Genomic DNA, 12,756 nt, shown 5'->3' on the forward strand with positions numbered 1-12,756 from the left:
TTCCTTGGATCAAGAGCCTTGCAGCATTCAAAGCACCTCCCTTGAAACAGTGTAATGACATTTACCTACATTTAATTACTTTAGTAATTTTCATAACTACTAAAGTGAATTATACATTTTACACATTCAGTATACTACTACGTATAATTAACCAGTGAATACGAAGACTTGATGAAGAAAGTGTTGTGGAAGATTTTTGCAGTATGTAAAATTTAACAGTCCACCTTGTGCACACATTTTTGGTTAAAGAACTGCACCTTAAACTTTTATAAGTTCTGAGAGTCCTGCTACTCTCGAAGCCCGGCCATGAGCCAGGCTCGTCTGGTGCTTGCCTGATCAACCAGGCTGTTGCTGCCGGAGGCCAGCTCAATTTTTGAAGAACTATAATTTTTTAAGGTTTCACGTATGTAAACGAACAATGTATTTAGGGCTAAATACATTGTTAGTTCTTTTAAAATTTTGTAAGTTACTTGGTTTATATTTCCGCAGTAGTACGTTGCACTCGATTAACATTAGGGTTACACAAACTTGTATGGATCACTCACAAGGTGACTTAATCCTCTTTGCTAATTGCAAAACAGTTATGCTTTCTAACTGTACTCTTCTCCAGGGTTCAGATATTTACCGACTTCCAAAAGTGTCACAATTTTTGGATCAAATTAGAGTTAAGGTTTACCGTTAGCCTGTGTATACTTTTCTGAGACTAATGGGGGAATTGTTTTGTGGTGGTCAACAAGGTATTTTTGTCAATCTCAAAACTCTTATTCAGGTCAACTCATCCATTCTGCTGCTCCACTTAAAATATGATCTGGCTGCTTTGGTTAGGTGTCATGGTACTTGTTCCCATGAGACTTGTGATGAATTTCAAGGGCTTATTTAGCTTATAACCTGACTTGAAGTCAGGCTTTCTTGGTTGCCTGGTCAACTAGGCTGCTGCTGTTAGCAACTAGTTTGTCCACATAGCCATCACAGTCTGGCTGATTTGGCACAGGCATTTGCTGAGGGTTGTATAGAAATTTCTTGAGTAAATTTTACTCATTTTCTTGAGTATTATTATTATTATTATTATAATCAAAAAGAAGCGCTAAGCCACAAGGACTATACAGATTTTCTTGAGTAAATTTTACTCATTTTGTTTTTTAGGAGTACTTATGCACCCATTTTTGGTGGACTCCCGCCAACAACACAGGAGTGGGAAACAAGGTGAAGAACAAGTATGAAATGATTATTGTAATCAAAATTAAGTGATAAACCAATGAATTGATTAGAATACATACTTCCGTGCAAGTGTATCCAGTATAGTACAACTTTTGCCGAAGTGGAAAGACTTATGTACAGTTCAGGGGATTTATTTGAGGAACTTTTTTGCCACTAACGGCTTCTAATAAATGTCCTCAACTGTACACAAGTGTCTTTTTTCCTCATCTTGTTAGTATCATCGTACCATTTTTCAACTATTACTGAATTTTTGGAAATAAATACTTCTATTATTTATAATAAAAGACTTTAATAAGGACTGCAATCATACAAAATATGGCAGTGATCAAAATATTAAGATACTGTAAAACAAATCTAAGATCAATATAAAAATCTCATACACAGTACAAACATGCATTACACTCTAGAATAGCAAAACATTAGCACCATAACACAACACGTTCTATCAATATATGAAGCCCAGTCATGGTTGTTTTATTTAAAAAAGTATATACAGTGGACCCCCGGTTAACGAACTTTTTTCATTCCAGTAGTATGTTCAGGTGCCAGTACTGACCGAATTTTTTCCCATAAGGAATATTGTGAAGTAGATTAGTCCATTTCAGACCCCCAAACATACACGTACAAACGCACTTACATAAATACTACACTTACATAATTGGTCGCATTTGGAGGTGATCGTTAAGCGGGGGTCCACTGTACTTTCATTTCATATTGTTAATAAACTTCCAGAAATTCTTATACTAGTGTATATGAAATCAACTGTGACTTTTTGAGGGCCGATAATACAAGACAAAGAAATACATTACTGAATAAGTCACTCGGAAAAGCCACATGAGTGACAAAACTGTACAGAGCAAAATACACAATTTTCTATTTTGTCTGCTCGTAATGTGGGTTTCAGCTACGTGTTTACAAGCGTCGTCAAGTTATGTATTGAACAATAAAAATATTGAGTGCTAGACAGTGACTGCATTTATTGTCACGTTTCAATGTAGTGTAGTGAATGGCAACTAGCTTTAAGCTAGATCTATAAAATTCACATTACGTAATCATTCTTTTATTTTATCAGATGGTTTAGTCTAAACCAAATCAACAATAAAAGCCCTATTTATGGCAAAATCTCGTCTAATAGTCTCTCTCTGTTGTGTGCTTCACATTACTAATTCTATGCACATTGAAGATTAACTTTAATGCATTGAAATGCAACTGTTCAGGGTGTCTGATACTTAAGTAGACATTTTAAATACACTATATCCACAGAGAGGTATAAATTTACTTGTAAGAGAGGTAGCTGACCAGCAATTTCCATTCAGAAATGTTTTAAGAAAATTACATTATGAAAACTGACACAATACCATAAACTGTACAACTTAAAGGTTTATTTACAGGCAGGCCCCGCACTGCAGCGGCTTTCAATTACATTCATTCTTCTTTGATTCAGACTTGCTACAAAAAAATATATTCACCACTCACTATAAGCTTTGGATGAAAATATTATAAGTAATTTGTGTACTGTATATGCATTTTGTAGGCCTAGCTCTACTGCTAACTTAATATATGATAGTGTAAATATATTATCAGGCTTTTATATGCATTTGAAAGTAAAAATAAGCTACGATTCGCTTGACAGTGGTAGCCCGGAACCTAACCTGCTGTGTAAGCAGGGCCCGCCTAGATTATAATTATGTCTAAGGAAAAAATTAGCTGCAACAGATGTGGCATAAGCTAATGCATACAGTATTACAATGGGAATTAAGTACTGTACTGGTACACCAAAAGCCCATCACCAGTTTCAATGGTTTTAACTCCACACTCTGCCTCAAGGCAGGAATATATTACCGGACAGTTACAAAATGTACTGTGTCCAATACAAGATGTTTATTAATAAATTTTGCCGAGGTCAATACAGAAATGTAACAAAATATAGTGACTTATTCTTCAATAATTATCACATTTGTAATAAAATACAATATTAAAAAGCTTAAAAATAATATGGACTTAAGATGCATATATTCACAAGCAGCAATAATAAATATATGAAAAATGCACAATCTCATGGTAGGTTTACATGTAATACAGTATACTGTATGTAAAAAATCTATATGTATACTGTGTCTGTATTATATATAATGCAGTATATAATAATTAACTTAATGGCCATTTCCTGCCAAGGCAGGGTGACCCCAAAGAAAACCCATTCACCAATAATCAAACTCAATGGCCATCTTTCCAGAAGTGTGCTGACATAACAAATTACCCTTTGACTGCAGCATCCCCATCTCTCCTGCATAGTAGTGCATGTCCTGCCCTTTCCACCTCCAGGACTCAAGTTCAGCTAACCTGTTTTCCTGAATCCCTTCATGAAAGTTATTCTGCTCACACTCCAAACACCCATTAATAATCCACTCATCTCCATTCACTCCTATCTAATACTCTCATGAAAGCCTGCTGGATACTCAAGCCCCTAAATCTCAAAGCCTCCTGTACCTCCATCATTACAACCATTCCTGAGACAAACCTCTCTACCTTCCACTCCCTATTTATTCACCCTCTTTGTCAACCTATTCCTCTACATGTCCAAATTGCCCTAGGAACTCCTCAGCCCACTGAATCATACCCTTGGTCACCCCCACATCACCTAATTTCTATGCTCCTAATTCTTTGTATGGTATTCACACCACATTGCTCTCAACTAGGAGTGATTTGTCATGGTTTACAGCATCCCAGGGTTGGGCATTTAGTTTTGATTGTAATAATAATATGGCATCCCCATAACTGAAATGGATCTATTAAAAATTCATCAGACTGGGAATATAGGAGACCTTACCCATTCTCAGGAAAATTAGGGAAAAATCTAATATTTTTTTTACTCTGAACCAATTTCAAGCTACTTCTGGTTTTGAAATCAACAAAATAATATGTATTTCAGTAGTATGTGTTCTATCAAATGATACCAAATAACAGCCAATAAAACCATAAAAACCATCAGAGAAAAAGTCTCAAAGTCACTATTACAAATTTTGTTAGAAGATATACATATAAACTACTGTACTCTTATGGAGTGATTTTGGCTACTCTTGTATGTTACCTGAAGATCAACACTGAAGAGTTGATTCCAAGGAGTTCGTATGGCTTGAATAATGTGGCAAGCGGCCACAGAAGAAGCAACGTGAAGATCCCAAGATGTCTCTTCTCCTGTAACTTCATCCATAAACTGGAGAACAATGTGGCTCTCGCTGTGCACCTCCTGCGGGCCAACAAACACCTTTTTTTTAACATGCCAGCTGTTTCTCACAGAGGCAGGTTGACCCAAAAATAAAGAAAAACTTTCACCATCATTCATACATAATCAATCTTTGCAGAGGCACTCAGATATGACAGTTTAGATGTCACTCCAAACAGCCAATATCCCAAACCCCTCCTTTAAAGTGCTGGCATTGTACATACTTGCCACCTCCAGGATTCAAGTTCGGCAGTAAGATATGGAAGCTTAAATGTTACATGTCTTGAAGACTTGTTTATGCACCCAGTTAAAACCAACATCAAGTAATCATACTGTACTGAAAATAGCATATTTAAGTAGCCCCTTTGAAATACACTATAGTGGTAGAATACTGGAATGGAATTAAAAGAGTCAGCAGTCACGTACAACAACTGCAAAACTTATTAAGCAGCGATATGATAATGGCCCAGGATGGGCTAAAATGTTTTCTTAGTTTAATTTCCAATTATGTAATCACAGTCATTTATAAAATAAACACGACCTGGCCATAGAGTGCTGCTGCTCTCTCAAGACATTCCTTAGAACCAAGTACATTGGACCCCCGGTTTACGATCAGCTCCCAATGCGACCAATTATGTAAGTGTATTTATGTAAGTGCGTTTGTACGTGTATGTTTGGGGGTCTGAAATGGACTAATCTAATTCACAATATTCCTTATGGGAACAAATTCGGTCAGTACTGGCACCTGAACATACTTCTGGAATGAAATAACATCGTAAACCAGGGGTCCACTATACATTGTACCTGGAGGTCAGGTTATTAGTACTTACTATTGCTGTAATGTCAGATATTTTCTGTGAAAGGTTCAGGTTCAGTCTTGGCTCTGGCTTAGGGGGAAGGTACCATTCAAGGTCAGCATGAAACAACACAAGGTCAGTCTCATTAATAGCCAAAAACTGACTCTCGCTACATCCTCCATCTGAGAAGATAATTAAAAAATATAGTCTGATATCACCAATATTGGTTATTTATTACTATAAAACATGTAAATAAGTATATACAAGATGCAAAAATAATGCATAAAAAATGGAATTTTTATGCCAATTTTTAAAAAAATGAAGTGTAATAGCAATTATTATTACTTTCAAAAAACTAAATAAGACCTGAAACATTTGACAACTATTAAATGAGTGATGGTGAATTATTTTTCTATTGATCTTGGTGGGAAACAACTGATGTATAAAAACAAAAAGAAATGTTTAATTGTAAAATATTGCATAGTTCATAGCTGCACAACCTCCGCCTATTTCTACCACATCCGTATTATGTAAACTCTACCACCTCTATCATCTGCCTCCAGTCTCTGCTCTTTTTTTTTTAACATCCACTGGAGGTACATTATTATTATTGTTATAATCAAAAAGAAGCGCTAAGCCACAAGGGTTATACAGCGCTGCAGGGTAGGGAAGGAAGCGAGGGTATTGGGCGGCGGAAGGGGGGAGGGATGATCAGTAGGTTACAGAACACTGGAGGTACAGGTTGGTCATATTTAAACCAGGAGCAACCAGGTCAATGGTGGTGGTAGTGACAAGTTCAGGGCTGATGTACATACACTGTACAGTATATACACACTGCAAGGTTTATCCCTATACACTGTGATAGATCACAGTCAACAGGTGGTATCACAGTGTATTTAAAATAACTAATGCAGAAAAAATAGTGAATTACCAAGCACTTTTGTGATTTCTCACATTATCAAGGAACAGGTCCTTGATGTGAGAAATCACCAAATTCTTGCTCACACAGTGGTTAATCTGCATACTGAATTACAATATGTGTATACAATACAATTATGAAGCAGGAAATGACTTGGCTTATAAAGGTAGTTTGCTAAAATGCCTGATTACGAATTACACGGCAAGTTGCGAACATCTGTTCATTTATCAAAGTCGCTTAGAAAACAAGGAGGCAGGAACTAATTTGCTTAGCGACAGACTGCCTGTAACTCGCCTCAGTATTGTCATCACATATCAGGGGACCTACTGTAACAGATGGCTTATTATATGTATATTACACAATAAACAATATACTGTACATACCAAGGAGTAAGGAGACAATAGCAAATATGGAAGGTACGGATGCCTTCCCTGAAGATTTTATTGCTTCATGGATATTCTGGGTTAGGGCTTCCTCTTGACAAGGTGTGCACTCCTCTATGCCTGGAGCAATGCCACACTCATCCAACACTTCTGTGTGCCAAAAAAAAAATATGAAAGATTTTTTAATATGCCGGCCCTCTCCCACCACTGCATAAATTTTTTGTTACTCTCCTGACCTCATCATTCCAATCCTTCTTCTTCCCAACTGCACCCACAATTGTATAACAAACTTAAGCTATGTTCTCCAGCTCTGCATTCTTAAAAACTATGCTGTATCTCATCAATCTTCTCATTACCTATGCTTTCTCTACTGACACTCTTCTACTGTCTCCTCTAGTTCTTTCTCTTTAACCACTTTTAAAAGGTTCAGAAATACAGTACAAGTCCACATCCTTTTATCCGAAATTCTGAAATTCGGAAAGTTCTGAAAAGTAAAGTTTTTTCGTGGAGTGTAGATCGTCAGTCATCTCCATGCTGGGTCATGCCGCCACGTGACAGCATTGAGAATCATTCTGAAATTCGAAAAGTCTGAAATTTGAAACAATACAGGCTTCAAGGGTTTCAGATAAAGGGATGTGTGCCTGTACTTCCAAGTCATTATCAAATAAACTCAATATAATTGGTTTATAAAGTCACAGAAACAATAATGTGAGATCAGAGACTACAACATTAAATCATAACTCTTCAAGGGTTATGGTGAAGGGTTCTTAATCCAAGGAACTAAAGCTACTCTACTCTACCTTGAATCAAACCTGATTACCACTTATTTCCCAGATGCCGTCTGACCCCTATGGTTTTAACATTTCCTCAAGAATATATATTTTTTACCAAACCTGCTGTATCCCACTGAGACAGGGTGAACTAAAAAGAAAAACCAAAGTTTTCCTCTTTAAGTTTAGTAATTTATATAGGCGAAGGGGTTACTAGTCACCTCTTATGACACGCATGACTTACCATATTACGGGTGGGAACTGAACTCGTGGCGAATTCAATCCCTGCCTGTGGTATGGTTTGTTTGCAATCGTGTCATTACGATTTCGTGAGTCACACATGACTTATGGAGGAAAGATTCTTCTCCATACAGATAAATGTAGCCTCTCCTCACTTAGCAACAAACTCGTTTACTGACGACTCGGACTTATGACGGGCTCTCTAACCAGTTTGCATACCTAAATAATGTATATTAGAGCTGATTTCTTCTATTCTTTTTATTACAATATACAGTACGCTACTGTATAAATGTTTAAAAATATACTAGAAATGTTATAAATAGTGCAAAGATGACATTAACCCTTTCAGGGTCGGCAGGCCCTCTCCTAAACTTGTTCTAAGGGTTGGAAATTCCCACCCCCCAAAAAAAAAAAAATTCCTTATGGAATGACAGAGAATCTTTTCCCGATCGTAATGACACCAAAAGTATGAAATTGATGGAAAACTTACGGAATTATGCTCTCGTGAAGTTAGTGGTCTCGACAATGTCTACGCATCAGCGATTTCGCCCACTTTGAGCACTATTTTCGGCCAATTCCAATGTACCAGTCGACAAAAATCACAACTATTTTGCTAGAACTCCATTTTTTCTATCGAATGAGTACAAGAAACCACCCATTTACCGATTTCAACTATCCAATAAAGTGGTCAGAAATTGGCAATTTTGCCAATTTCACACAAATTTCAAAAGATGACAATTTCCAAATAGGGTCCAGAATAAACAAGACAGACATTCCTGGCACTAAAATAACATTTCCTCTGTTCATTAGTTATGTCCCCAGGCCTCTGTTACATTTCTTTTGCTTTCCACTTTGAATTTTTATTCTCGCAAAAAATAGAAGATTTACTGTTTTGCAGACTACTGCATTAGTGTAGAAATGGTATAAATATTATCAGTTCACTTGTGAAAGAATATTAGACTCGCCAGTTGACGTGTATTGGACGCTTAGCATGATTTGTTTACTTTTGAACTTTGGTAAAAATCGAACATTTCTGTTACTTTGAGCTCAATTTCAAGGTACTTTTCATTGTGAAACCAATCAAAATCATCTCAGTTTCCGTACTATGTCTTCCATTCTATAAAATGAGACCAGGAAAACTAGAATACAACCATAAATAGCATACGAAAATACACTGCAAAGTCGCTGTTTTAAACCAAAAACATGGTCGGAGTTTTTTTTTTCTCATTATGCACTTATGCACTGTGTGCTGCAGGATTTTTTTATACTGTGCACACTGACCACAAAGACCTATTCTTTTATATGTAGGCCTACCAGCTTTCTCTCGCCAGATTTGAAGGTGCTAGAATTTATGCGTACTAGTACTGCACCAACCTTGAAAGGGTTAAAACAATATCAAGGATGGGTGACACAAACCCACTACCATTATAGTATGCTCCTCACTTAATGACGAATTCGTTTACCGACGAGATCTTAGGAACGGAACTCTGTCGTTAAGCGAGGAGAGGCTGCACATTACTACTAATAATAATAGTGGTTCATGAGTTGATTAGAAAATCAAAATGTTTAAAACACTTAGAAGAGATAAATTTAAATCTTGTTCTTTTTAGTAAGCTATACGGGAAAAGGGGTTACTAGCCCATTGCTCCCAGGATTTTAGTTGACTTTTACAACACGCATGGCTTATGGAGGAAAGATTCTTATTCCACTTCCCCATGGATATGAAAGGAAAAGTAAGAATGAGACATATTAAGATAAAATCAAAGAAAACTAGGATGAGTGTATACAAAAATGTGTATGTACATGCACATGTAGTGTGACCTGAGTGTAAGTAGAAGTAGAAAGACATACCTGAAATCTTTGCATGTTTATGGCAGAAAAAAGACACCAGCAATCCTACCATTATGTAAAACAATTACAGGCTTCCGTTTTATACTCACTTGGCAGGACGGTAGTACCTCCCCGGGAGGTTGCTGTCTACCAACCTAAATGATGATTAGTCTTTTTCTTTTCATTTTGGGATTTTTTCTTTTTGGGTCACCCTGCCTTAGTGGAAAATGGCCGACATAATAAAGAAAAATTAAATCAAGCCACATAGAGTGAAGATTAAAAGGCACCCAAAGATTTTTTTTTTTTTCAACATGTTGGCCATGTCCCAAGAAGATATACAGTATTTTTAAAATAAATGAATTATTGCTGCAGCAGAGGGAAGAATAAATAATTAATAAATAATAATAGTGACTAATTTTATTGGCATGATTTGCAATTTAAAAACTAGTCTAACTGAAGGTCCTGACTGCATATTTTTCTATAATTACCACTAAAGATTTCATAACGTACCACTAAAAAAATTGAAGAAGCAGTTTGCCCGATGAGAATCAGCCAGTGATATCAACAAGACAGTTTCTGATACAGAGAGCGCCAAGCCTTGTCGTTGGTAAAGGCTATAGATTGTAGCCACATCTGGCAAATTGTATGAAGAATGTAACTCCAGCCAGGTTTGAGGATTGTCGCTAAAATATAAAAAAAATACGAAAATTAAGTCATCACAGCCCAGTCTCTTAATAAGCCTCATAAATATTCCTCTGAAGATGTGTGTACGCACATGAAAGCACTCGAGTTTTGTTTCCTAACTTTACACATGCAAGTAGATATGACCACTAATAACAACTTTTGTATCATTAGATATGGTTGAATGCATTATGGTATTCTTGGTCTAATATCCCAGTTTACTTCATTACAAAATATAAAAAATAAACTTGCAAACTAATGTCTCCTGTCATCCCACTCTAAGTTCTCCTATCTCTGCCACATACATAACTAAAGTGTCTTGAAAATTTAAAAAAAAAAAACATGAAGGTGGAGGTGTTAATGTTGCAGTTTTATAACTGTAGTGTCAGTGCACCTCTGGCAAGACAGTGATGGAGTGAATGATGATGAAAGTTTTTCTTTTTCGGGCCACCCTGCCTTGGTGGGAAGCGGCTGATGTGTTAATAAAAAAATAATATAAAGCGAATCCTTGAAGATACAAGGAAAAAGAAGAGTGTTAGAAGCCACTGCAATGAACCAAAAATTAAAATGTCTCCTAGTCAAGTCATGCCAACACTGTTTATATGGGTGCGAGGGATGAGCTGTGACTGTTGCAGCAAGAAGTATGCTTGATGCAGTGGAGATACCACACTGGAGATCAATGTGTAGAATAAATTTTGTACAGAGATTAAGGGGGTTAGGAAATTAGATGATGCAATAATATGAAAGCTGCCGAGATGTTTTGATCGTTTAGAAGGATTGAGCACAGTATTGTAAATGTAAATCTGGGCGAATGGAAGGTGCGGGGGACATCCCAGGACGGGCTGGAAGGATAGTGCATATAAGGCTGAGAGAAATAATGCTTAACCCTTAAACGGTCCAAACAGATCGATGTTCAAATTCGTAGCTACAAAAGTAGATCTACTTTTTTTTACACATTTTCAAATGTAAAACAAAAAAGAGGATCTACATTCTTTTACATACTTTCAGATGTTGAAAAAACGTATATATACGTTTGGACCGTTTAAGGGTTAAACATCCGGCATTCATCAGTGTTACACAAGCAAGGCAATATCCCTGAAGAGGGAGGTGGGATGTAATCCCTGAAGAGGGAGGTGGGATGTAATCCCTGAAGAGGGAGGTGGGATGTAATCCCTGAAGAGGGAGGTGGGATGTAATCCCTGAAGAGGGAGGTGGGATGTAATCCCTGAAGAGGGAGGTGGGATGTAATCCCTGAAGAGGGAGGTGGGATGTAATCCCTGAAGAGGGAGGTGGGATGTAAAGTGAATGCACTCTGAAGGAGGGGTGAGGATGTTGCATTTCAGAGGGTCATTTGAAATGTGATGCCTGATTAGTTGAAGATTGAGACACTTATGCAGCATATGGGAATCTTTAATTAGGAAACATTTCGCCACACAGTGGCTTCATCAGTCCAATACAAAGAGGAAGGCGTAAGGAGAGGAGGAATATGAGGTAATCAGTCCCTCAACCTGGAGTCGATGTGTTCAGTCCATCACATTCTACAAGATTGATGGACTGAACACATCGACTCCAGGTTGAGGGACTGATTACCTCATATTCCTCCTCTCCTTACGCCTTCCTCTTTGTATTGGACTGATGAAGCCACTGTGTGGCGAAACGTTTCCTAATTAAAGATTCCCATATGCTGCATAAGTGTCTCAATCTTCAAATTGTCGGTTTTTCAAACCATTCATCACAAATGTGATGCCTGCGCACTTCTGACAAGATGGCTACTGAGTGAATGATGGTGTATGTTTCCTTCTCTAGGTCACTCCACCTTAATAAAAAAAAAAATCATACTTACTCCTCTTGAGCGATGATTTCCAAAATGTACAATTTTTTATTTGATATGACAAGAAGACCTTGGAACTCTCTTCTCCCACCTCTGATCAACAACACAGCCTGTCCAGGGAAAAATGAATAACACTAATAATCATAATTATAATAATTAGAACACAAATGCAAACAAATCATGGAATGGGCGAGGCTCGAGCTCATGCCATGCGAGTCCTTAAACAAACAGGCCAGTGTGTTAGCCAGTCAGAGAGGTTAACACACTCTGTTTTAGAACTCACTTGCCATGGGTTCAAGCCCTACTCATTCCCTTATTTACAATAAATACTAAAACAGACAAACGAGAGGAGTCAAGGAAAGGATTCAAGTCTCTTACTGAAGTAATGCACAAAACTATTTTCCAAAGACTCCTGATATGATTTTTTCCAGATTGAAATGGCATGTTTGACAATTATAAAGACCAAGAAAATAAAAACTTGCTCTACAACTTTGTGTCTTTTTTTCATGACTGTCTTAACCCGTAAACGGTCCAAACGTATATATACGTTTTTACCGCTAGTGCCCCAAACGTATATGTACGTTTTTTTGTCATACATTCAACATTGCCATGATAAGCCTGAATCGCCTAGACATGAGAGAATCAAATCAAATCAAAGTTTATTCTCTATAAGGATTACAATGCGGGGTTTACAGATTTTGGTTATTGTGTGGTTTACATGTAATAAAATACTAATTACAGAGGGGGCCACTAGAACACCTAGTATGGCTAGGCATTTCGGGCAAACTTAGATTAATTCTTAACCCTAAACTATTACAAATTGTGGAGTAAGTTGACTAAATACTAAGTGACTAAGTACTA

The 12,756-nt window shown here is 37.1% G+C and overlaps 1 protein-coding gene across 1 annotated transcript; it reads right to left on the reverse strand.

The window, feature by feature from the left end:
• Window positions 1–4,309: 4,309 nt before the first annotated feature.
• Window positions 4,310–12,005, reverse strand: LOC138852228 (serine/threonine-protein kinase 11-interacting protein-like; the record flags this gene model as incomplete). The annotated part of the gene is given in 5 exon segments (XM_070081963.1): window positions 4,310–4,468; window positions 5,275–5,423; window positions 6,544–6,693; window positions 9,894–10,066; window positions 11,908–12,005. Coding segments are annotated over 5 exon segments (729 nt in total), but the record flags the coding sequence as incomplete, so codon positions are not given.
• Window positions 12,006–12,756: the final 751 nt, after the last annotated feature.

Source organism: Cherax quadricarinatus, unplaced genomic scaffold, assembly GCF_038502225.1.
Source record: "Cherax quadricarinatus isolate ZL_2023a unplaced genomic scaffold, ASM3850222v1 Contig5346, whole genome shotgun sequence".
Classification (NCBI taxonomy): domain Eukaryota; kingdom Metazoa; phylum Arthropoda; class Malacostraca; order Decapoda; family Parastacidae; genus Cherax; species Cherax quadricarinatus.